This window comes from Dendrobates tinctorius, unplaced genomic scaffold (genome assembly GCF_039654945.1).
Source record: "Dendrobates tinctorius isolate UK_male_01 unplaced genomic scaffold, ASM3965494v1 ptg000104l, whole genome shotgun sequence".
In the NCBI taxonomy this organism is placed as follows: domain Eukaryota; kingdom Metazoa; phylum Chordata; class Amphibia; order Anura; family Dendrobatidae; genus Dendrobates; species Dendrobates tinctorius.
In genome coordinates this window covers 19,750,960-19,778,108 of record NW_027361772.1, presented here as the reverse complement: position 1 = coordinate 19,778,108, position 27,149 = coordinate 19,750,960, and the positions used below count along the sequence as shown (strand labels likewise).

At 43.5% G+C, this 27,149-nt stretch overlaps 1 protein-coding gene across 2 annotated transcripts in view; it reads left to right on the top strand.

Annotated features, from left to right (window-relative positions):
• RHOBTB2 (Rho related BTB domain containing 2) overlaps positions 1 to 26,219 on the top strand; it is a 50,404-nt gene extending 24,185 nt beyond the window's left edge. For both annotated transcript variants that reach the window (XM_073588900.1, XM_073588901.1), the window contains 7 exons: positions 2,198 to 2,383; positions 4,452 to 5,353; positions 5,950 to 6,068; positions 12,956 to 13,106; positions 19,506 to 19,594; positions 19,858 to 19,963; positions 21,116 to 26,219. In XM_073588900.1, the coding sequence (XP_073445001.1) occupies positions 2,198 to 2,383; positions 4,452 to 5,353; positions 5,950 to 6,068; positions 12,956 to 13,106; positions 19,506 to 19,594; positions 19,858 to 19,963; positions 21,116 to 21,321 (1,759 nt within the window). In that variant the 3' untranslated portion in view covers positions 21,322 to 26,219. The remainder of the gene's footprint in view (positions 1 to 2,197; positions 2,384 to 4,451; positions 5,354 to 5,949; positions 6,069 to 12,955; positions 13,107 to 19,505; positions 19,595 to 19,857; positions 19,964 to 21,115) is intronic.
• The last annotated feature ends 930 nt before the right edge of the window (positions 26,220 to 27,149 follow it).

Below are 27,149 nucleotides of genomic sequence, written 5' to 3'. Positions count from 1 at the left end.
GTGAAAAATAATAAAAAGTTATGGTGTCTCAGAATATTATGCCCAAGAAGAAAACAATTTCAAAAGTGTTTTTCTTGTGTTCAAAAGTACTAAAGCCTAAAAAAAAAACATGTAGACATTCGGCGTCATCCATATCGGTTTCGAATAATAAAATAAATAAAGATAAAATGTCAATTATACGAATGGTGAGTAGAAAAAAATACAAATTAGAATTACTGTTTGTTTTTTTTCCTTTTTACCTGCCAAAGAAAAGTGATCAAAAAGTTGGGTGTACAGCAATGTAATACCAATGAAGAATACAGCTAGTCACTCACAAAATATGCTATAATTATAAAAGTTTTAGCTCTCACAATATAAATGTTTTTTGCATAAAATTAATGAAATTTAAATATATATTTATTGCATAGAAGTAATAAAACATAGATAATACTACATAAATTAGGTATCGCTATAAACCTATACAATAAACATAAACACTTATGACCCCAATTCGTCAAACAGATTTCAAGAGAATCCTGTTCTAAAACTTTTTTGTGCAATGCATGGTTGTGCAAAACTTTTGTCCACTTTTGCATTTTTACTCAAGTTCCAACCAACTCCTTCAACTTTTTAAAAAAGTGGTCCAAGTTTAGCTGAAAGGGTTGTAGCCAGGCATGGCCGAGCCATATTGTTAGGCTTAGTAATCTACATCATATTTCTTTCAAAGGTATTGCTTGGCATCCAATGTCACATTTCATGGATATGGGTCGCCCTTCACCCAGGGCTGTGGGGTACTCGGTACCGGGCCGGTGTCAGGGGGATATGTCACAGCAGCGGTGACCCGGTACGTGGCCCTGGGCGCACAAATCAATGGTAGTCTGTAATATAGTTTAAATGGAATAGTATAGTTCATGACGCCACCTGTGGTGTTTGGCAAGTGAGATGTTAGGCCGACGCTGCATGCAGATCCTCTGGGGCTGATGATGTGTTGCAGCCTAGATGGTATAGCTCCCCACAGGTGAAGCTGTAGCCCCAGGGCAGTGTAGATGAAGTGACACTTAGATGGTGTAGTGTCCGGCGCAGGGGATGTAGCAGTGCCAGGATGGCAGACGCAGAAAGGAATGGAGGACACCAGGGCATGTAGTTCCAAAGCTTTACTCACAGTCTGTAGTGCCCGCTTCTGTACCGTGTCCTCCGGGTGAGGGACCCAGTCAACCTCTAGGCAAGATGAAATTCTCCTCTCCAACACTCTGCCACTATGTACCTTCCTGAACGACTCCTCTATAGCGCCTTAAAGTTTGAAGATCTCCTAGTACCGTGTTACACTGGAGTTCCTCCTGACAGATGTTCCCGAGAACCTTACTTGTATGACAGACAGCTGCAGCCTGCTTTGGTGACTCCCTTCTCCTGAATCCCGGCTCTCTATACAGTTGCTGTTGTGCCCCAAGTCTTAGATGGGAGCAGTGCATTTACAGCCTCCTACTCCACCGGTGTCTGCTGCAGAACCATAAGTGTCCATACAACCTCGGGGACCGGGCCTCTTCCAACCCACATCTCCTCTCTGTTCTCTCTACTCCTTCGTTCCGTACCAATCTCTCTTTCTATGGAAGCTTAGGTTGCAGTTCTACGTCTTTCTCCTCCTTTCCCGTGCCAACTGGCTCAGGTCACTGAGGCAGCTACAGCACTCCTTCCTCCATTCCTTCTACCAGGGATCCTCACTCCTCTCCAAGTGACTTCCTACTCCGCCGAAAATTCTGTCAGACTGACCTGTAATCCTACACTTTCCCACTCCTTTATGTATCTAAACTCCACCCACCTTCCAGCATGTCCAGTGTTCCAAGCAGGGAACCACTAAAGGTGCTCTGCTTCTCTCTAAGTACTAAGCTGCTACGTGGTTGTGCAGAACTACTCTGTTGTGTGGGGTGCGAGTGTTGGACCGTGGAAAGGAGTTCCCACCTTACCTGGATGGAGGGGCACTACACCTTAGGAGAAGGTGCAGTACCTCTGTGGCGACTGAGCCTCAGGGGCGCCACAGATACAATTGCAAAATCTGTAATAGCTTCCCCAACTATCACTTTATAACCCCAGTGTCTTTTTGTGCCAGGTGGGTGTTTAGACCCTAAGGCACAGACCCGGGTTTCGGCACCTCCTATTTCTCCATTCTCAGCCCACCCTGTTGTATGCTACGCTTATGATCCCTTTCTGTTGTCTTTTATAGGTCAGATGTGGTTGTTCTCTGTTTTTCCATCGCAAACCCCAACTCCCTGCAGCATGTCCAAACTATGTGGTACCCGGAGATAAAGCACTTCTGCCCACGAGCGCCTGTCATACTGGTTGGCTGCCAACTGGACCTTCGCTATGCTGATCTGGAAGCAGTGAACCGCGCCCGACGCCCACTGGCAAGGTTGTCATTTTTTTTGTATGTTTAAATGTTATAAGGTTTGTGGGTAATTACATTAATAATATATTCCTCATATCAGTGCCAATCCTTCAGCGAGACACTGAAATGAGCGAACAACTGGCTAATGCTGCCCGTCAGCTCTTGCCTCACACCTGTCCGATCCTAAATGTCAGTGCGTTGGTGCCATGTTGAGCCGAGAATGTGAAGCCACTTGGCAGTGCTAAAGAGTCGTCCTTCCTCAGCTTAGCTGCTCACCCACCGGATCCTTAATATAATGCCTCACAGTGTAATAGCAATGCACATGTGATCTTTTCCAGTGTTTTACATGGATATATCACATATCCATTATTGTCTATGGCTAGCTTCACATATCCTGCTTTTTTGCAGACCGAGTGCACATAAAAAAAACTATTATCATGGGTGAAAAACGCTGCAAAAACTCTGCAAGTATTGACATGCTGCAGATTTCAAGGCACGTAGGAAATTAAAAAAAACAAATGGAAAAAAATACATGAGATTTTTGAAATCTGTTAAACGCAGTGCAGAGAAAGAAACAGTAAAAAAAGCTGTGAAAATGCCACGTGTGAACACAGCCTTAGGCCCCTATTCAGCTTGTATCTTATTCCACATCTTATTTTGTTTTCTAATCTGCAAAATGGAGTGCTGAATCCATTTTTCTTCCGTTTTTTTTGGTCTGGGCGTCCATTTTTACCATTTCTATATATTATCTGTTTTTTCCTGTTTGAAAGAAAAATGGAAGTTTTCCAAGCTTCTCTGAGCAATGAGTGAAAAATGGAAAGCACATGGATGGATAACATCCAAGCGCTGTCATTTTTTGGAGAATCCATTCACTTCAATGGGTCACATTGGTAAAGACCAAAGTAGGATATTTTTTTTTATCTGGACCATCGGTCAGCAAAATAAATCTGCCATGTGAACAGCCCCATAGTATGTAATGTGGTTGCGTTCAATCCATTGTTTGTTTTTTCAAACAACCCACCATCAACAAACGCTGATGTATGAATGAAGGCCTCTTTCACACTTCAGTTTTTTGTGTCAGTTAAAATCCGCCAAAAAGGCGGACAAGCGGATCCGTTCCTAACTGATGTGAACGGATGCCACAGGATCCATTTTTAGACGGATCCGCAGAATGAGGAGATTTAAAGGAACCGCTGGCCGGGAAGGAGAGAGAGAGAGAGAGAATGAATTTTTTTCCTCCGGCAGAAAGGATTTCAGGGTTAATTTTCTCCCTGACTTCCTTTCTCCGGCCATGCGCACTGGAAAATGCGGATCCAACCACAAAAAAACGTTGCAGGGTCCATCCAGGCATGCCGGCGGATGAAAAAAATTTGGCGGATCCTCACAAAAACGGATCCAACGGATGACCATCAGTCAAGATCCACCAGTAATGCAACTCAATGGGGAAAAAAACGGATCCGCAAAAAAAATTGCGGATCCGTTTTTTTCAAAACTTAGCGGATTTTGACTGATTGTCAAAAACGGAAGTGTGAAAGAGGCCTTAATTAGAGGCCAAGAGACTGTTTTTTTGCTCTCCATTAGGCTGATATGTGACGGTATACCTTTTTTTCGGCTGTTTGATATAGCTCAGGTTGTTGTGATATTCCATGCAGACGTATACTTTTTTTCACACTTTTTTTGAAACATAGAAGTCTAAGGGACTCAGATACCACTAAACACATATAGTGGCATCCATCAGAGATATATATCGGTAAATCCCTCAGGATTATGCCTCCAAACAGCCTGTGAAATGGCAGTGTAGAAATGGTGGTACCCCAATCAAAGACCCCAACAAATAGGCGGACTGTGTCAGGCACCATCAGAAAAATTGTTCCCTATTAATACTGTTTTATAAGACTTTTTGCCATAGTGAAATGTCAGAAGTTCTGATTTGGTGGGTTTTCAGGTGCTAAGAAGCTGACAATCGCTGAAAAAATGGGGCAGAAAAGCTCAGCTGCTGGGCTGGAGTTAGGCCGAGAATTTGGGTGGAGTTTGGTTAAATATGGATTCTCACCTGTTCTCATCGTTGTTTCTTCTTTTTTTCTTTTTTAAGGCCAATTCGAGCCCAAGAGATTCTTCCACCAGAGAAAGGTCGAGAAGTAGCCAAAGAGCTTGGCATTCCCTATTACGAAACCAGCGTGGTGGCGCAATGTGGCATTAAGGAAGTTTTCGATAACGCCATCCGTTCGGCACTCATATCTCGTCGCCACTTACAGTTTTGGAAGTCGCACTTGAGGAGTGTACGCAAACCTCTACCACAAGCCCCCTTTCTTCCTCCCCGGCCCCCTCCACCTGTTATCATAGTGCCTGATCCTCCTGCTCAGAGTGAAGATCATCCTGGACACCTTTTAGAGGAAGCCTCCTGTGCCGATGTGGTGTTGGTGGTCCAAGAAAGGATTCGTATCTACGCCCACCGCATCTACCTCTCCACGGCTTCCTCGAAATTCTGTGACCTTTTCCTAATGGAGGATGGAGATCAACCATCTCAAGCCAGGGACCCCCTTCTACGTGCCTCTAGCTTTGATGCTTGTGAGGGCTCGGAAACAGAGGGAGGAGGAATGAGAACCTCAGCCAGTGATGGGACTTTGGGTAGAGAGGGAGATAGAGATTTGTCAGGGTGGAGTCGAGCATTTGAAAGCATACGAAGTGGAGTTCTGGAGGAGCCACCTGGCTACCGGGCCAGAAGGGTAACTGTGGTAAAGATGGACAGCTCGGTGAGGTCTGGACCATTCAGAGCCGTGCTGAAATATTTATACACTGGCCGATTGGACGAAAGAGAGCCCGAGCTGATGGAGGTGGCACACATTGCTGAGCTTTTGGAAGTCTTTGACTTGCGTATGATGGTGGCAAATATCTTGAATCGAGAGGCCTTCATGAACCAAGAGATCACTAGAGCTTTCCATGTCAGAAGGAGCAATCGTATCAAGGAGTGTCTGACAAAAGGAATCTTCTCTGGTGAGAATTGTCTGGTGGAACCATGAAAAGATATACTGTATATATTATGGGACTGAGGTGTTCATATATTGTGGTTCCAATCTCGGCACACATTTTAGGACTTATTTACATGTTGCCATAGAAGAATAAAAACGCCATTTACATCTGTAGGAGAGATTCATGACTTACATTTGCATTTATGCCGCAGTTTTGCTATGGTTGTGCGTCAGAACCACATGAGGATTAGTCCTGATGTCATTCACTGTGACTAATCCTTTGCTTTCCCACATGGATTCTGCGGATATAAGGAATACATTTTCACAGCAGCTAGATTTTATTATTCGTATATAAATGGTCTCACAGAAACATTATTCAAATGCATGAGATGTGATTTGTCAAATCTATGTGAATCGATGGATTTGTCACTTGCATAATACCTTATTTCCAGTATTTTTTACAGTAGAGTATTCTCTACAATACTAATTTTGCTGTAAAAAATACTGAATAAATTCCAATTACAACCTGTCATACCTTATAAGTTAATCTGTTCGAAATCTAAGTAGGTAATTTATGCTTTTTCGTCGGTCATTGTTTTCCCTTTTTTTTTTCTCCATTAGATGTCACTTTTGTTCTGGACGATGGGAGCATAAATGCCCATAAACCACTTCTCATCTCAGGTTGCGACTGGATGTCCGCCATGTTTGGTGGACCCTTTTTGGAAAGCAGCACCTCTGAGGTAAGAAACATGAAATAATTTGTGGTTCCTCTTTCTTTATAGCTATGCATTATTAACATCCTTGCAAAATGTCGGTAAGTGCACAATATAGTACTCTTTCCTCCTCTAATTTCTACATCTAGCCTCCCAAACAACGACCCAACGTGTATAAATAAGCGGCCAGTCAATTACTGAGGAATTCACCCCCGACACTGTATAAATCCTACTGTTGTGGAGTCTTCTTCATTTCTCCATAAATAAATTCCCTGTTATTTTTGGCTAATTTACGCACAGACATAGAGGATATTACGTACTTAATATTCTATAATCGTCTCACAATAGTTTGTCACCCAGTGACAAAAGGAAATTACCAGCGAGTCCATTACTTTTAGTCTGCAGGCAGCTTATGTTGGCGCGGTATCATCCTGCGTATGAGTCATGTCTGGTGTGGCCGAATATGCTAAGAATCTATGTACATTCATATATTAGCATGTATGTATATAAACATTGATGTAACATCTTCCTCTCCTCTGGGAAGGATTTCTACAACATTTTGGAGGTGTCTGTTCATCCAGAAGAGCAATTGTGAAGTCAGACACTGACCCGACAGAAGCAATCTCCTTTCTAGTTCATCCCAAAAGTGTTTGGATAGTGTTGAGGTCCGGCCGGTCATGTTCTCTCTGTAACGTTACGGAGTTTCCACTTTGTAGCTGAGTTGCTGTGGTTCCTTCTACTTCTCAATTATATCCCTCACAGGTGATGGGGGAAGATTTAGACTTGTTACACCGGTGTTACAGGACAGCGCTGGTATCAGTGAGATCTTTAACACCAGCCATTTTATTACACGTTAGTAAAAACAGACGGCATGGCGGGGGGCCGGAGGTTATACATGGAGGGTAACATGCCAGAGGTTATACACCAGAGGCAAAGTGGACAGATATTATACACCGGGGGGCGAGGGGTTGGATGAGGAGATGGATGGAATACACCGGGGGGGGAAAGAAGATGGATGTTATACACCGAGGATGAGGGGCCGGATGTAATACACCGGGGGCGATAAACCAGATGTTATACACTGAGAGTAAAGATACCGTTACATTTAGCGATGCACCAGCGATCCCGACAACGATACGACCCAGTCAGGATCGCTGGTGCATTGCTAAATGATCGCTAGTGAGCTGCCAAACAGGCAGATCTCACTAGCGTCGTAGCAGCGGTCGGCGGTCGTTACTTACCTGTCAGATGGCAGCTCTATGACGACTTCCTCCCGTGTCCATTGAGTCACTCGTCGGCGCCAGCAGGAAGCCGATGACGAGAAATGGACCAGGACGATCTCGCGCGATCAGCGATATCCAGTGGGGAGCCCGGTCGGAGGTAAGTGTCACATGTAGCGAGATCGCTAGCGATATCGCTGTTGCGTCACAAAATTGATGACGCTTTAGCGATATCGCTAGCAATGTCGTTATGTGTGAAGGGGCCTTAAGGGGCTGGAGGTTATAGACCGGAGGCAAAAGGGCCTGATATTATACACCAGGGGGCAAGGGACCGGATGTAACACACCTGAGGGCGAGGAGACGGATGTTATACACCGGGCAAATGAAGGGCCAGATGTTAGACTCCAAGGGCGAGGGGCCGGTTGTAATACACCGGAGGGTGAGGAGACAGATGTTATACACTGTGGGGGGGGCGGGAAGAGTGAGAGACCGGATGTTGTAAACTGGGGTTTGAGGGGCCGGATGTTATGCATCGAGAGCAAGGAGCCACATGTTACACACCGAGGGCAAGGGGCTAGAGGTTATACACTAGCGTCAAAGGGACAAAATATTATACATTGGGGGCAAGGGGCCGAAAGTTTTATACTGGAAGCAAAGGGGCTGAATATTATACATGGGGTCAAGGGGCCGGAGGTTATACACCGGAGCAAAGGGGCTGGATATTTTACACCAGGGGGTGAGGGGCTGGATATTATACACTGAAGGGTAAAAAGCCAGAAGTTCTAAATCGGGGGTGAGAGGCCGGATGTTGAAGAGCTGGCTGATATACACTGAGGGATGGGGGGCCAGATGTTATACACCAAGCGTGATGGGCTGGATATTATATACTGGTGGGTCGAGGAGCCGGATGTATTACACTGGAGGGCGAAGAGATGGATGTCATACACCGGAAGCAAGGAGCCAGATGTTATAGACTGAGGGGTGATGAGTCAGGTATTATACACCGGGGTAATGGCCTGAATATTATACACCGGAGGGATGGAGGTGAGGGGCCGGATGTTGTTTTACACGGGAGGACGAAGAGCTGGCTGTTATACACTGAGGGAATAGGGGCCAGATATTATACACCGAGCGTGATGTGCTGGATATTATACACTGGTGGGTCAAGAAACCAGATGTATTACACCGGAGGGCAAGGAGACGGATGTTATACACCGGAGGGCGAGGAGACAGATGTTAATTATAATAATAATAATAAATTTTATTTCTATAGTGCCGACATATTCAGCAGCACTTTACATTTCAGAGGGGACATGTACAGACGATAGACATTACAGCATAACAATAATCATATAGATCATAACAGATGCCAAGAGGAATGAGGGCCCTGCTCACAAGCTTACAATCTATGAGGAAAAAGGTAGACACGAAAGGTGGGTGGTAACAATTGCCCTGATTGTATGGACCAGCTATAATGTTAAGTGTGTAACAGTACAGACACAGAGGGCTAATAGATGCATAAAGCATGTGGGAACATGATGCGGGGAACCTGGTTATGGTTAAAACTTTTGGCTGTGCCACACAGGGATAGATTAGGTTAATGTGTTGAGGCAGTAGACCAGTCTGAATAAATGCGTTTTCAGGGCACGCTTAAAATTGTGGGGATTGGGGACTAATCGTATTGACCTGGGAAGTGCATTCCAAAGAATTGGCGCAGCACGTGTATAGTCTTGGAGACGGGCGTGGGAGGTTCTGATTATTGAGGATGCTAACCTCAGGTCATCAGCAGAACGGAGGGCGCGGGTAGGGTGGTATACTGAAACAAGGGAGGAGATGTAGGGTGGTGCTGAGCCATGAAGAGCTTTGTGGGTGAGGGTAATAAGTTTGTACTGGATTCTGGAGTGGATGGGTAGCGAGTGTAAGGACTGGCACAAGGCATCAGTGTAACGATTGGCGAATAATATGATCCTGGCAGCAGCATTCAAGACAGATTGGAGGGGGGAGAGTTTGGTAAGAGGGAGACCGATTAGAAGAGAGTTACAATAGTCCAGAAGAGAATGAATAAGAGAAACAGTAAGAGTTTCTGCGGAGTCAAAAGTAAGAAAAGGTCGAATTCTAGAAATGTTTTTGAGGTGCATATAACAAGAGCGAGCCAGTGATCGGATGTGGGGGGGCAAAGGAAAGCTCGGCATCAAGTATGACCCCAAGACAGCGGGCATGTTGCTGGGGAGTAATAGTAGAACCACAGACGGAAATGGCAATGTCGGGTGTAGGTACATTAGTAGAGGGAGGAAACACCAGGAGTTCAGTCTTTGACAGGTTCAGTTTCAGATATAGTGAGGACATGATGTTAGACACAGCGTTTAGACAATCGCCGGTGTTTTCTAGAAAGGCTGGCGTGATGTCAGGAGAAGAAGGGTATAATTGGTTGTCGTCAGCATAGAGATGGTACTGGAAACCAAATCTACTGATTGTTTGACCAATAGGGGCAGTATACAAAAAGAAGAGAAGGGGGCCTAGAACCGATCCTTGAGGAACCCCAACAGTAAGGGGAAGATGAGAGGAGGAGGAGCCAGCAAAAGATACAGTAAAGGAGCGGTCAGAGAGATAGGAGGAGAACCAGGAGAGAACGGTGTCCTTGAGGCCAATGGAACGGAGCATAGTGTGGAGGAGCTGATGATCCACAGTGTCGAATGCTGCAGAGAGATCCAAAAGAATTAGCATGGAGTAATGACCATGCGATTTAGCTGTTAGTAGATCATTAGAGACTTTAGTGAAGGCAGTTTCAGTAGAGTGTAAGGAGCGGAAACCGGATTGGAGAGGGTCGAGAAGAGAGTTATCAGAGAGATAGCGGATAAGACGTGAGTGGACCAGGCGTTCCAGGAGTTTAGAGATGAAGGGAACATTAGAGACAGGTCTATAGTTATCGGCACAGTTTTGGTTGAGGGATGGCTTTGTAGTGGATGTATGATGGCATGCTTAAATGAGGAGGGAAAGATACCAGAAGAGAGAGGTTAAATATTTTAGTTAGATGAGGGGTGACAGCAGGGGAAAGGGACTGGAGGAGATGTGACGGAAATGAGTCACTGGTGCAAGAGGTTGGGTGAGAAGATGCAAGGAGCCTGCTTACTTCTTCTTCTGTGACTGGTTCAAAATCAGAGAGTGAGCTAGATGCAGTGTGGGAGGGAGGACAGTGCATGGTATGAGGTGATTGGGAGATAATTTCCTGTCGGATCTGGTCAATTTTTTTCTTTGAAGTGATTGGCCAGATCGTGAGCTTGAAGCTCCGTGGTTGGGGCCTGTACTCTTGGGTTGAGTAGAGAATGAAAAGTGTCAAAGAGACGTTTAGGGTTATTGGACAGTGAGGTGATGAGGGTGTTGAAATAGGTTTGTTTAGAGAGGTGAAGGGCAGTGTTGTATGTTCTAAGCATAAACTTATAATGGATGAAATCTTCGTGTAGATTGGATTTTCTCCACAGACGTTCGGCGCACCTGGAGCACCGCTGCAGGAAACGTGTTTGCAGGGTGTGGCAGGGTTGTCGCCGTCTGTGTTGTGGTGTTCTATGTACTGTATAGGAGGTGCAAATTCATCCAGGGCACTTTGAAATGTTTCATTGTAATGCTTCAATGCAGAATCAGGACATAAGAGGGAGGAGATAGGGGCCAATGAAGACTGCAAGTTCTTCATGAGTTTCTGGGTGTTAATGGCCTGTATGTTTCTATAAGTATGGACAGTGGGGGTGACCTGAGCAGCCTGGCAGTTCTTGATAGAGAATGAAAGAATGTTGTGGTCAGAGAGCGGTAGAGGGGAGTTTGCAAAATCATCCACTGCACAAAGCCGAGAGAAGACCAAGTGGAGGGAGTTTCCGTCTTCATGCGTTGGAGAATTAGTAAGCTGCGAAAGGCCAAATGAGGAGGTTAGAGACAAAAGGTGAGTGGCAGATGGGAAGAGGGGAAGAGCAATGGGGATGTTGAAATCGCCCATGATGTTGCCAATGTTATACACCAGAGGGCAAGGAGACGGATGTTATACACTGGGAAGGTGAGAGACCGGCTGATATAAACAGAGAGACAAAGGGCCGGATGTTATACATCGGGGGCAATGGGACTGAATGAAAAACCTGAATTCAATTATTTAGATGTGTTTGCCAATAATTTTAGTGTACATAGATAGAAAAATTAGATAAACTGATTAGCCAAAACATTACAACCACTGACAGGTGAAGTGAATAACTCTGATTATCGTGAGGATCTAAGTGACTAAGGGTACCGTTACACTTAGCGATGCACCAGCAATCCCGACAACGATATGGATCGCTGGTGCATCGCTAAGTGGTCGCTAGTGAGATGCCAAACAGGCAGATCTCACCAGAGACATAGCAGCGGTCGGGGGTCGCTACTTACCTGTCAGACGCGGCGATCCTGACGTCCTCCCGCCCGCGTCCACGCGTCGCTCGTCGGCGCCACAGGAAGCCCATCAGGATGTGCCCGACGAGAAATGGTCCAGGACGTTCTCGCACGATCAGCGATAATCAGTGGGGGAGCCGGTCGGAGGTAAGTATCACATGTAGCGATATCGCTAGCAATATCGCTGCTGCTTCACAAAATCAGTGATGTTACAGCGATATTGCTAGCGATATCGCTATGTGTAACGGGCCCTTAAGGGCCAAATAACGATGGCTGGATGACACAGAGCATCAATAAATGACAGGTCTTTTGTGGTGTTCGTAGTAAAGAGTTAGGGTTAGCACCTACCAAGCGTGATTCATCTGCCAGGAAAGAGCTTGTGAGCCGTTTCTCTGAGTGCATCGTGTATGACGGCGGAGGCATCATCCATATTTTCAATAGATCAGTAATTCTGATCATTAACCGTATCCCCTTATTGACTTTTCTGGCATGAGATTACAATTAGACATGTTATTAGTGCTGGTTCTGATTGCTTGGATCCCCACCAACCCCAAAAACAAGGGCAACTTCATACTTAGTAATTGCTTTGCTCAGTTTCACTTGCCGACATTTGTCTAAATCTAGTACAGGAGGACACCACAAAGTAAGAGGGATACACCTGAGGCCTGTTAATACACAGAACTAAAGATAAATAGAGAAAAGCCACAGGCCATATACACTGGGATCACCTTAAACCTTATTCATCTTAAATAAATATGATCAGCACACCAAAAGAACAAATAAATAATCATATGTATGTGTGTTTGTTCAGTTTTCTATTGCACCAAGTAAAACATTTCACTATTCTACATGTCCGACATTCATTATCTGAGAACAGACTACAATTTTCAGAACGGACGCAGGTCTCTTTACCAGAACTCAACAGGCTCACGTATGCCGATGAGGGTCTTGAGTTCGGGTCAGGGAACCACGACTGGTCTGATCATCGAGATCCATTGTCGGATCATGAATGTTGAACATGTGAAACTGGCCTCAATAGAAACTAACATTTTCATGAGCTCTGCCATCTACCTGGATTGTAACAACTACCCTCTCACTGAGAAAAAGCAATCATTTTTGGGTCGTGGGGGTCTGACAGTGGCACCCCAAGAATATCACCTAGACGACTTGTCAATGGTCTGAAAATAAACCCCATAGTGGATTATTAGTACAGAAATAATTATCTGAATGGCTTACATGATGTATAGCAATAATAGTAGTGTTATAGCTAATCTTTTCTATGTCCAGGTAGTCCTTCCATACAGCTCCAGAGGCAGTATGCGTGCGGTGCTAGAGTATTTGTATACTGGACAGTTCACCGCTGGACTCGATCTTGACCCCTTGGACCTCATTATACTGGCGAATCGACTCTGCCTGCCACATCTGGTAGCACTGACAGGTAAGGGATGGGTAGGTACTGTTGGTTTGGACACCATTAATCTCCAATTCCAATTTCTGAGATTTCTTTAACAGCACTCGTGCAGATGGCCGGATTTTCGGTCCGAATGCGATCCGACAGAACTTTGTACTGCACATGGACCAATGATATCCTATGGGCCATGCATGTCTGATTCTTTTCCTCAGTCCGAGGAAAAAATTGCAGCATGCCCGAGTTTGGCATTGCCCTCTACCATGCAAGTCAGTGAGCGCATGGAAAATATCGCACTGCACTAGGATAACATCTGAGCACAACCAAATCACGGTTCAGTTCTTCAACACAAAAAGTAAATCTCATATATTATATGGAGTCATTACAGACTGATCTATTTCAGGTGTTTATTTCTGTGTAACACATGCACAGGGAACTGTTAGAGCATCTACCGGAATGCTGGAGCTTACAGACTCTAAGAAGAGTTTTGCAGTGGCTGTTAAACAGGGACCTACAGACACTAATCGTTTTTCTCCTGAGTGACAGAAGACTACAGCTCCCAGGGATCCTTGTTCCAGTGAGATGATAGAAGAAGGGAGGAGGAGGGACTTGGGGGAGGACGTTGAGGAGAAAGTGAAAGTAAAGATAGAGAGGAGAGAAAACGTGGCTGCTGCTGCTGGTTATGAGAAACAGAGCGGTGTGGATCTTGATTCCCCTAAGTTGCAGAGTGTGGGGGACCCCGCGGAGATACCAGTGTTGCCGGAGAGAGCAAAGATCCAGAGAGTCCTGCCAGTACTCCCATCGGATAAAGGTCTAAATCCTGCAGCCCTCAGCTGGAGTCTAAAGAATCCTCCAATTGTTGGAGACACAGTGAGTGTTCTGCTGAGACTTGTGATTCTATCAGCGCGACTTACAGTGAGTACACTGCAACCGAGACTATTGACAGCAACATTCATTTAAGTGCACCTACGTTTTCTACTTTGCGCGCCAACCTTCCTTGGCGCGCCAACATCCGCGGCAACAGGGCCCCAACGGTCGGACTGAGTAAATGCAAAAGAGGGGGAATTGGCCACGTTATATTTGCAGGGTTGGGGTTTAATTAGTCTGTGATGGGTATATGACTTTTATAGAGCGCAGTAAATCGCATTGTATGTTTATTTCTGTAAATCCATTTTAATACTGCTTCATAGCAATAAATCTGTTAAAGGGAATCTAGTTGTAGAAGGATAGGGAAAATAAGGGGAGGTCAGCTCACCAGTCTCAGTTGCGATCCATAGTCCTCCTGCGCACGGAGTCACCTTGATCAAGGGCGTTGACTGAAGCAAAATAAAGGATGGAATCTCCAGCGCTGGACTTCAGTTAAAAATTCATCATTTATTGGAAATTCTTAAAATCGGACAGAAAAAAGAATGAATAAGGACATACAGGCAGATGGGGTCTCTGGTGGTCTCCAACCAACGCGTTTCGACCTAGAAGGTCTTACTCATGGTTCACACTAGACCAATACTGACGACTACAAATAATACAAAGACTGATAAATCACAGGTGTTGGACAAAAGAATTAATGAAAATAGGGAGTATCCCTACCAGTTAACTTGTCTTTTGAATGCGTTTTTTGTAACCTACAATATGTAGGCTGTACAATAGGACCTCTTAAAAAGAGAATTAGGAAACATTTGTCAGAAGCTACCAGCAACAATTATAATATCTCAGCAGTTTCTTTTCATTGTAAAACTGTTCATGGAGGTAAAACTGATAGTCTCAAAATTATAGCAATAGAGAAAGTCTATAGATCTACTAGGGGAGGTGATTTCAGGAGAAAATTATTAAATCGTGAATCCTTCTGGATTTTTAAATTAAATGCAAGAGTACCATTAGGTCTGAACAAACGACTTGATTTAATATTGCAATTAGATTGATATTTTCTTCTGTATATTTACATTTACTTAGTCCTATTTAATTCTGGTTATTTTGATAATTTTTACGATTGTTACTTTGTTTATTAATATTATATTAATTAATGAAGGTTTTTTTTTTTTGGTTTTTTTTTCATTTTTATTTTATTTTCTTGCCATTCATTATATTCTTATGATATCTTTTCATTAGTTTTTATATATTTTTTTCTGTTTTTCCGATAAGTCTTTGTTTACATTGTTTCATTTACTAATGGTAAAAGGGTTAATGTATATTTCAGCTCCACATTAGGCTGAGTGTTTTGCAAGAGTTAACTGGTAGGGATACACCCTATTTTCATTAATTCTTTTGTCCAACACCTGTGATTTATCAGTCTTTGTATTATTTGTAGTCGTCAGTATTGGTCTAGTGTGAACCATGAGTAAGACCTTCTAGGTCGAAACGCGTTGGTTGGAGACCACCAGAGACCCCATCTGCCTGTATGTCCTTATTCATTCTTTTTTCTGTCCGATTTTAAGAATTTCCAATAAATGATGAATTTTTAACTGAAGTCCAGCGCTGGAGATTCCATCCCTTAAAGGGAATCTGTCACCCATTTTTTGAGATATCATATAATGATATCATTCAATTGTGTGTCACATAAGGATTCTCTTAGTACTTTTGCTTCCCCCTGACCCCGCACCTTTCATGCATAAATACCTTTTTTATATCGGTTCAGATGTATGTAAACTGCCGCTGTCCGGTCCGCTGGGCGGGGCTTATTCACCTGCTCCCCCCCTCCCTGTCTTGCTCTATGCATTTCTTCTTGTGTAGAGCAAGACAGGGAGGGGGGGAGCAGTTGAATAAGCCCCGCCCATCGGACCAGACCGTGGCAGTTTACATACATCTGAACCGATATAAAAAAGGTATTTATGCATGAAAGGTGCGGGGTCAGGGGGAAGCAAAAGTACTAAGAGAATATTTATGTGACACACAATTGAATGATATCATTATATGATATCTCAAGAAAGGGGTGACAGATTCCCTTTAAACTTCCTGAGTGTGTACCGAGCTGTGGCAGGGGTTTCCCGAATCAGCCCCTGGCAGAAGATAACTGTCCTTCTGCAGCCCAGAGACAGAGCTCCAATCAAGATTCGGGTGGAGGCACTGCGTACAGAAGAGGTGAGACCCTCCATAACACCCAGGGTGCAGTGGTAGCCATAAAGGGGTGTTACATCTGTTAATGTTAATGATTATGGCTTACAGCCAATGAAAACCCAGAAGTCATTATCTCAGTAAATTAGAATACTGTATAACACCAGCTTGAAAAATGATTTTAAAATCCGAAATGTTGGCCTACTGAAATGTATGTTCAGTAAATGCCCTCAATACTTTGTCTGGGCTCCTTTTGCATCAATTAGTGCATCAATGCGGCGTTGCATGGAGGCGATCAGCCTGTGGCACTGCTGAGGTGTTATGGAAGCCCAGGTTGCTGTGATAGCAGCCTTCAGCTCTTCTGCATTGTTGGGTCTGGTGTCTCTCATCTTCCTCTTGACAATACTCCATAGATTCTCTATTGGGTTAAGGTCAGGCGATACTTTTGGCAGTGTGGACAGGTGCCAAGTCCTGCTGGAGAATGACAATTCCATGTCCAAAAAGCTTGTCAGCATAGGGAAGCATGAAGTGCTTTAAAATCTCCTGGTAGACAGCTGCGCTGACTTTGGTCTTGATAAAACACAGTGGACCTACACCAGCAGGTGACATGGCTCCCCAAACCATCACTGATTGTGGAAACTTCACACTAGACCTCCAGCAGCTTGGATTGTGGCCTCTCCACTCTTCCTCCAGACTCTGGGACCTTGATTTCCAGATTAAGTGCAAAATTTACTTTCATCTGAAAACAACACCTTGGACCACTGAGCAACAGTCCAGATCTTTTTCTCCTTGGCCCAGGTAAGACGCTTCTGGCGTTGTCTATTGGTCATGAGTGGCTGACACAAGGAATGTGACACTTGTAGCCCATGTCCTGGATACGTCTGTGTGTGGTGGCTCTTGAAGCAATGACTCCAGCAGCAGTCCACTCCTTGTGAATCTCCCACAACTTTTTGAATTTCCTTTTCTTAACAATCCTTTCAAGGCCGCGGTTATCTCAGTTGCTTGTGCACCTTTTTCTACCACACTTTTTCCTTCCACTCAACTTTCCATTAATATGCTAAATGATACACAGGAATAATAACTAAGGTAAGTAGAAATGGCAATAACATAGTTACTGTCAAGGAAAATTATAATCCAAAGAATGAAAAAGGAAGAAACTCAATATATATAATTTAACAAAAGAATTTAAGGAGTGCTGACTTCATAATATGATGCAAAGATATTTTTATTTATTGCAGTCAATTTACAAACAGTTGTAGAGTACATAATCAATCATAGGTGAACAAAGAGGAATTCATATGATCATCTTGGGAATGTAGAGTAAAGGGTTTGCATTTTATGATGGGTAGATTACATTGATCTGAGCATTGAGACAATGTGGCATACTGTATGTACTTTGCACTTTATCATTATTGTTTCACCTTAGGTTTCACCATTCTGATAGTCCAGAATAATTGGATATATCATGTCTTTTGATATTTGATCAATGCAAACCCTTTACTCTATATTCCTAGGGTGATTATATGAAATCCTCTTTGTTCACCTATGATTATTTACTCTATAACTGTTTGTAAATTGTCTTCAATAAATTAAAAATATATTTGCATCATATTATGAAGTCAGCACTCCTTAAATTCTTTTGTTAAATTTCCATTAATATGCTTGGATACAGCACTGTGTGAACAGCCAGCTTCTTTAGCAATGACCTTTTGTGGCTTCCCCTCCTTGTGGAGTCTGTCAATGACTGCCTTCTGGACATCTGTCAAGTCAGCAGTCTTCCACATGATTGTGGACCCTACTGAAACAGGCTAAGGGGCCTTTTTAAATTCTTAGGAAGCCTTTTCGTTTTTTTGTTAATTATTCTAATATACTGAGATAATGACTTTTGGGTTTTCATTGGCTGTAAGCCATAATCATCAACATTAACAGAAATAAACACGTGAAATAGTTCACTCTGTATGTAATGACTCTATATAATATATGAGTTTCACCTTTTGTATTGAAGAACTGAAATAAATTAACTTTTTGATGATATTCTAATTTTGTGAGAAGCACCTGTATTTCTCCGCAGACTTCCACCTGCCTGCTGTGTCTAGGGAGAAGTCTGACAATCTAGCTGTAATGAGGCAGTCAGTCTGTTATTCCCCTGTTCTAGAACTGCAACTCTTCTGGTATCTGCCAGTCATGTAGCACTGGCATCATATCCATCATTTATGTGAACACTGCAGCCAGTCACTGGCCTCAGTAGTCACATGTTGTACATTATAATGTTACACTCCGATCAGCGATTGGCTACAGTGTTCACATGATTGATGGACATAATCCCGCAGCAGTGACATGAACGGGGTCCACTGGAGTTATGGCGAGGATTCGAATAGCTGAGTAGTAATTTTTTTAATTTTATACTTGTTGATCGGAGGGGGTCCGACTGCTGGGAACCGCACCGTTAGCAGAACGGGGAACTCTGTTCATTTCCTATGCAGCTGAGGAGCGCTGCACTCGACATTTTTTTGGCAGCCCCTTAGAGAATGAATGAACTGCTGCTCCATTATGTAACAAGGATGAAACGTCAACGTCAGGGATAAAAATTCCATAATCTACGCCGATCCCACTAGTGACACACCCACCAATCAGCATGTTATCACCTCTAAGGCACAAACAGATGGCTGTATAAATCGGACCAAGATGAGATTGCAATGCACGGACTGACCGGCAGCTCTCTTGACTCTGGCGTGACAGCTTCGTATTCTTCCAGTCCGAGGATTGCAGTCCAATCTTGGTCCTATTTATACAGCCGTCTTACTGCGCCCTTTCTGTGAATAGGTGATAACTTGTTTTTCTGGACAATCCCTTTAACCCTCCCTTCTACTGTACTCGACCACCAGAGCCAACAGAAGGGGGCGCCGTAGTAGTCCTAGCAGCACTGCACAATAACAGCACAGTTTTATATTTTATTTTCATTCAATCCTCTGCTCTTGTAAAAATGCTCTGAAAAGATTGCATTTATGCGGCGTCTATTTGTCTTTGAGACATTAATAAAATATCCACATCATTGTTGTTTGAACATTTTTTTGGATTGATTTTAATGTTATTCTCAGGGAGTTAAAAAGTCAAATGACCCCCTAAAGAGTGTCCTAATCAGATCTGAGACTGATCTGGGAATCCGGCATATCTACGTGGTTGTTTTTAACCATCTGACAAGAGGAGCAGGCTCTTCTCTCTTCATGTCGAATGTCAGGGGAGATTCTACCATAAAGTGTTTAAGAAGACGATATCCGCCATTGTGCGGTGAATCTGCAGATGCAGATGTAGCACAGATGATAATTAATATTGATTTTTTTTTTTTACAGACATAATTAGCATCTCATTCTGTCTTCCCAGAGAGACACACGGTGTCGGTCATGATGGACGCATCTCTGAATAATAAGGATATTGACGGGGAAGCACTTGTGTTACTTGAAGCTGCTCAGGTATCTGCCCTTCCGCCTCTCTGCTTACCTGGGCATAAAATCAAATTGTCCTATTATACATCTTTTATCTCCCCCATGTACCTAGTGTACAAGATGCAAGGTCATATTTGCCAAGTTGCCATCCCATGGTCTTCAAAGCCGTAGCCAAATCTGACACATCCCAAATCATCTTTGCCAAGCCTGCATATGCCAATGTCCTGGCACCGCCTCTGCGGAGCCATCTATTCCAGAGGTTCCTATATACAGTGCTTTGTGTCTTTCAGTTTCACGGTGCTCAGCAGCTGGCGGCCTGGTGTTTACATCACATCTCCACAAATTATAACCGCGTGTGCAGGAAATTCCCCCGGGACATCAAGCTGGTGTCACCAGGTGAGTATGGCGGTATAGTAATGGCGTTAAAATACTTGATCCTACAATAGCACAATGCATACAGTACCTACAGGCAATACCCACCTCGGCATTCCCTGTTAATGGAAGCATGCTAAGTGTCCCTTGAGTGTCCCCCAAAAAAACTGCCCTTAATGAACTTCAACAGACCATGTTCTCCCATAGAGAAAACTTTTTGCTCATAAAGCCCCCTCTGCAAAATTAAAAGGGTATTCCTGTCTTAGCAAGTGATGACATATCTTCATAACCTAATGATGGACTCTAGAATCCTGAGAATAAAGGGGAACTGTGTTTCTTCAGCGCCGTACCTTCTTCCCAGATTCTTGGACACTATACTGTACAGAGAACTGCTTTCAGCTCCATTTAATGGAGCAGGTGACGAGGAAAAAACTGGTGCGGCGCTTCAACTTCTTTATTCTCAGGATAGGTGTGAGTCCGAAAGGTTGTGTCACCAACAATCAAGTGGTGGAATATCTGGAATATCCCAGCATTACGCCATTACGTAGTGAGATGGGAAACCATTAAGACATGAACTGTTGATGGTTTCATGACAGCAGATTTGGGAAACATCATCAAAGACAATCAAGGAGGATGTAGCCATCAAATCAGTTTGTGTTTTGTTTGGCTGATTTACAGGGGTTTCTAACACAGAAACCAGGTGTCTGCATGGACCTTGGTTTGCCTGGGTGTATATTTTGCATTTTTTATATAAATTTCAGCCTATTGGCCTGTTCAAAATCTCTCTTGACTTAGGAGAATTAGCAACTGCCTACGTCTTGTAGGGCTTATGTCCCAGGAGAAGACAGGATCTGGTGTTTTTATTTCCCCATACCTATGGGATCATCCCCTTCATATTGACAAGCTTGGCTGACTTTATCAAATTAAGGCTGGTTTTAAAAGTCCGACATTCTCAATCCAATGTCCGCACCGGCTTCTGGTCTCCTGACCAGAGCTCAAGAGCCTTGTATATGACTATGATTGACAACCTTTGGCCGATCTGGTGTTTGCAGTGCATACTCGGACTGTGAATTTCAGACATGTGAAACCTTCTGCAGATCCTTGTAGATTAGGTCTAATCTATGTAGCCGTAGAGATCACTCATCTTCTCTGACATAAAGTGTTTATATCCTGCAGAGAATCAGCAGACCTTAGAGGCACAGCGTTGGCCCCCCGTCTGGTACCTGAAAGAAGAAGACCATTTCCAAAGAGCACAGAGGGAACGTGAGAAAGAGATGGCCCTACACCAGAAGAGACAACCCAGGAGACGCTGGTTGTTCTGGAACAGCTCTAGTGCGGCTTCTCCGGCGTCTTCTACGACCTCTTCCTCGGCTGTGGGCTAAGACATGGTACCATGTCTGCATAATCTCCCTCCGGCAGCTATGAGTGCATGCAAGGATATGAGAGGCTATGTGTGTCTTGTGTTCCTGCATATCTGAATGAATGTGCACTACTCTTTTGCCTACTGTCTACTGAACTGTACAAAATGACAAATCATATCTAGATTTTGGCTCAATAAGCCACTATCTATAGGTACAAACCGCCTCAGCAATGCAACCTCCGAAAACTTTCCCAGGAACTTTTTACCACTGTGCACAGAGTTCTTTGATTTGTAGAAATCTCCTTTGGCTGTCACTGGTTGGAGCGCAGCCGGTCCTGTCTTGCTGAAACATTTAGTAGCATCTGGTACTGTTAAAGGGGCATTTGTCAGTCAGTTCAGATATTGGGGAATTGTTTATATTGATTCTTAAATCTAATGTTATTTATGGAATCGTTCTCTTTTAAAGGGGTTGTCACATCAGAGACAATCCCTACAAAATGGTGCAATCAGTTTATCGCTCTTGGTCACCCTTCCATTACCCATGGCAAATGGCTAATTTAGGGAAAGCCAAGTATTTCCACTGCAGTAGAAAATAGAATTTCCTCTTAGAGATGAGCAAATCAATTCCTAGGCTCCTCTTTTGATTAGCTGACCTGACGTGGTGTCAGCATGTACAGAAAGGCTGGCTAATCAAGAGAGGAATCGGGGATGTTGGAAGGTAAGAGCAGGTTTATGAGGCGCCCGTACGTTGGCCACAGAGTGCTGACATGGCCGCTAGACCAGGGTCCACCGAATTAATTTGCTCATCTCCACCTCCTAACACAATTGATCCGGCACCATTTTGTTACTCCCTTCAGCTTTACGCAATAGCACATCATGGATGAGCGTCTAATCTGGAAGAGAATATTTATTGATGATTATTAATGGTTATCATTAATGATGCTTCTATGTGAGTCTACTCTCAGGAAGAATTAATCATAAGTCGGCCTCACGTGGTGCAATTTTTGGACAGAGGTGCATATTTGGGGGTAAGAGCAGCATATGATTCGGTATCCGTTACTTCTGAAGAACGCGATATTGCACAGAGATTTTCCTATGTCTTTAAAACAACTGGACAATCTTTCTCCTGGATGCTTGAAAAGCAAAGTATATTATGACTACTGACATCCATACCAGTTAGTGGAGTAGCGTGTTTTGCTAAAACTCTGTATTAATGACCCCTGAGTACTCACTAAAATAAATAATGTTGCCTGATTACCCTCTTTTAGAGAAGCACTAAGGGGAAATTAATACTCTAAAGTAATGATGACTCCTGAGTGCATCCACTAAAAGTAATAATGTCACCTTTATGCCAACCACTTAAAAAAACCACCCCTAACCTGAGCTTCCGAGTCTTCTCCTTTGCACACAGAATGGGTCGGCACAGGCGGCGCAATCCAGTGACGTCATAATGGCACCTGCACTGGGACCCTTTAGAGCCAAAAGGACCAAGAGTGATGGTCCCGACAATGGCACCGCGCTCCACCGCAGAATCCAACTGTATTGGTGTCATGTTGATGCTGATAAAGTACAGTGGCGCTCAACGGGAGATCCATGGGTACCCAGCTATAAGACTGGGGCATGTGCACTAGCCTGGATCTTTGGCGCTAGTGATGCTACCAGAACTTTCTTTTTTTTTTTGTTTTTAAATTTTGCTTTCTTAAGAATTTAGCATCCAAGTCAACCAGCCCCTGCGCCCCCATCACACTACTCCACTGATGCCCAGAACAAGGGACACTGCTGCTCTATTTTCTCTAATAGACTGAAGTCCTAATATATGCCGAATTGTAGTAAATTCTCTCTCCTTAGAGTGAGGTCTTTGCAAAGTAATCCTCTATTCAGTACAGACTGCTTGTCAAGGAAGGAGCAGAGTCTCAGGGTAATATAGCCAGGAAGACTTCATGTGCAGGGAAAGTAAGAAGGAACCCAAGTGTTAGCTGCCAGAGGGGGAAGGAGACTGGTTTTGTCTACAGCCTGCCCTTCTTATGTTCTGTTCACTTGGAGACCATAACAGAGCTGTCACAGCTATACCAGAACACTTTCCAATAGACACTGGTAAATCCTGAGAGACCCCACTCATTTTTATGGTTAGCCTGAGTGGCAGCATTGTTTATGGCGAGCGCAGTGCATGCTGTAAAAAAATACAATGAACTCCAATGACGCCAGCGTGAACATTGGCTGAGGATCTAATGGACGTTTCCATCATATCGATCCTCGTAGACAGTGACAATAATTGACCCTTCTGCGTATGCATGGATGTATAAGGTGTCCAAAAGTTTCAGATCGTTAACAACATACGTGTCACCTTCCAAAAAAAAAATTGCACCAGGTCTGGCTGGACTTATTGTTCATCTCAATCTCGGGGAAATATCTAGGTGGACTGGAGGTGACTCCTGGACGGTTCATCTGGACGGACTGTATTTGAGCTCTCCAAAGTGACCCTTTATTAAGCGCTCCTGCCCCATAACATCCACCGTGCAGGCGGCAGCGCACGCAGTATATAGTATTCTCTGCACCGCCGTCCTTTCATAGAAGTGTCTCTTCGGAGTTTTCGTTACCAACCAGATAGATGATGATTAGTTCCCATCTTAACTGTTTTAGAAATAAACTTTTATAATGTTACATTAAAATTTTACTAAGAAATACAAACTCCAAAAAAAAAAAATAACTCCAGAACTCTCCACTTCTATGGCACTGATAATTACACTCCATGCTTACAGAGAGGTATCTGTCCTGGTATACTCAATCATTGGGGGCTTGGATGTCAGAATGGGGTTTACCAGCATGCTCCTCGTCATCATTGTTGTCATATTTAGCTCATATATTTCCTGAGTACCTAAACTCTGAGAACTACAGGGTGTTGTGCGCTCCCATTAGAGGGGTGCATCAGTGTATATATGGACATGTGTGTGAATCGGAGAAGCGGGTTTGTGACTGCTGCATGCTGACAGGGCTCAGACCACATTGGTCTATTAGTAGGAGCCAATAATTGGCCCAACATCAGGCTGTCCAGTATCGTCCACTCATAATAGGTTATAAAACATTTATTGCCTAGATGACTTATGGATCAGTTTATTGGCTTATGTTGCCCGCAGAGATCTATAAGGCCCACACCGCTAAGGTCCCCTCCGAACCCAAGAATTGGGACTCTGAAGAGCCTGGGTTGAATGGAGCTGAGGTCCATCATAAGCACTGCCGCTCCATTCATTCTAATTGGTGTCCTCTATATAAGCCAAGCGGAGCGTTCGGCTATCTCTACCTGTGTCATTGAGAACGGATGGAGCGACAGTGCACATGATCGACTATTCAGCCGGTGCTCTTCAGATTACCGATTCTTAGGATCGGTGATGGCCTTAGCGGTCAGACCACCAATGATCCCGCAGTTATCTACTAACCCATGGATAGGGGACCTCATCTGGAATATTGTGTCCAGTTTTGGGCACCACATTTTAAAAAAGACATCAACAAACTGGAGCAAGTTCAGAAAAGAGTGACCAGAATGGTGACCGGTCTGCAAACCCTGTCTTATGAGGAAAGGTTGCAGGATTTGGGAAGCTTCCGACAAGCCTATAACCTGCAGTAACCACCGATCGACCAAACCGCTGCACGACCAGCTCTACCCTCGCCTACTGTATTATCACCCATCCCTTGAAGATTGTGAGCCCTCGCGGGCAGGGTCCTCTCTCCTCCTGTACCAGTTATGACTTGTATTGTTTAAGATTATTGTACTTATTTTTATGTATACCCCCCTCACATGTAAAGCGCCATGGAATAAATGGCGCTATAACAATAAATAATAATAATAATAATAATGTTTAGTTTGCAAAAGAGAAGACTGAGAGGAGACTTAATAGCTGTCTACAAATATCTAAAGGGCTGTCACATTGCAGAAGGGTCATCTTTATTCTCATTTGCACAAGGAAAGACTAGAAGCAATGGGATGAAACTGAATGGGAGGAGACACAGATTAGATATTAGAAAAACTTTTTGACAGTTAGAGTGATCAATGATTGGAACAGGCTGCCACGAGAAGTGGTGAGTTCTCCTTCAATGGAAGTCTTCAAACAGAGGCTGGACAGACATATGTCTGGGATGATTTAGCGAATCCTCCTTTGAGCAGGGGGTCGGACCAGATGGCCCAGGAGGTCCCTTCCAACTCTATGATTCTATGATCACTTTCAAATCTGAGAATACCCCTTTAAGTTCAGAAGTTTCTTTAAAAAAATTTTTTTAGGTTGTGCCTCCATCTTCTGACATGCACAAGTTTTTACTTTTCCATCTTTGCAGAGCTCTGTGTGTGGTCTTCTTTTTTGTATCACATGCTGTAGTTTTAATTGATTCCATCATGGACTTCATACAAGATTTTGATTACTTTTTATTGCCTTTCTTTGGATAAGGGAGAGAGGTTGAAAAATGGCAATTCTGGAGTCTCAATTTTTTTAGTGGGGGGGGAAGTTGAATCCAGGGATGACCTGTCGGTGAGGACAACAATAAGTATTGTCATAGGGTCAATTGAGGAGACAAGCTGCAGAGATCCAGCCTGTAACTTTAATCACTGATTATCAGTGTTTAATAATTTTTAATAAATTTTCCTTAAATTAAGTCCTCTCGGCATGTAGCAGTCCACATATTAAACTCATTGCGTGTGGCTTATATACAGAATGTGTATATATTGATCAAGGCACAGCGGGGTGTGTGTGCGGGCGATTGTGTAGGTACCACAGTCTATATGCCTCCCCTTGGATCTATGGCTGCTGTTTTCATGGAGGGGAGGCTTCCATATAAATGCTCTATGTATATTTTGGGCTAAGTGGACCGATCATTCTGTTTACGGAGAATACATGTTTCTTGTTTTTTAATAAAATTGTCAAAATATTTGGATTTATATGTATCAGTGTGTCACCTACAGTCTTCTATATATCAGCCGAATCGTGAGCAAGGTCATGTTCTACACAGGTAAATGATCTCATTGTATACATAAGAAAAAAGAATATATAAAGGGCAACTTTAACCCAGGCCTTTGTCGTCCCATCTCTACTTCCTGCAAAGTTATATTATCTGATGAAGCCCCCTTCATACTCTTTAGGACATCTGGAAGAATGATTGTCCTGAGAAGAAAGGTGAGGACTACCATGAGTCCTGTGTGATGCCAACAATGAAGCCTTCAGAGACTATTCATGTGTGGGGGCTTTTCTTCCATGGAGGGGGCTCACTTACAATTTTACCTAAGAACACGACCAAGAATGAAAAATGGGATCTAACCATCCTCCAAGAGCAACTTCTCCCAACGATCCAGGAGCAATTTGGTGATGATAGTTTTTGTAGCATGATGGAGACCATGTTAGAAGGCAAAAGTGATACCTAAGAGGCTTGGTGAACAAATTATTTATATTCTGGGGACATGGACAGGAGATACCAGATCTCAAACCCATTTAGAACCTGTGGTCATTCCCAAAACAAATGGGTGGACAAGCATAGACACAAAAATTATGGTAAACTCCAAGCACTGATTAGGCAAGAATGGGCGGTCATCAGTCAGGATTTGGCCCAAAAGCTGATATCCAGCTGCCAGGGAGAAGGGCAGAAGTCATGAAAAATAAGGAACAATGCTGTATATATTGGGTCTTTACAAAAATGTAATATATTTGTCAATAAAAGTTTAAAAACTTATGAAATGTCGATAATTGTAGTTACATAGGTTGAAAAAAGACTTGGTTCCATCAAGTTCACCCTTTCTCCACCAGTTCTACATTCTCTATCACTAGATTATTTATAACCCACACTGCCATTTGTTATGATAAAAGCATCTAG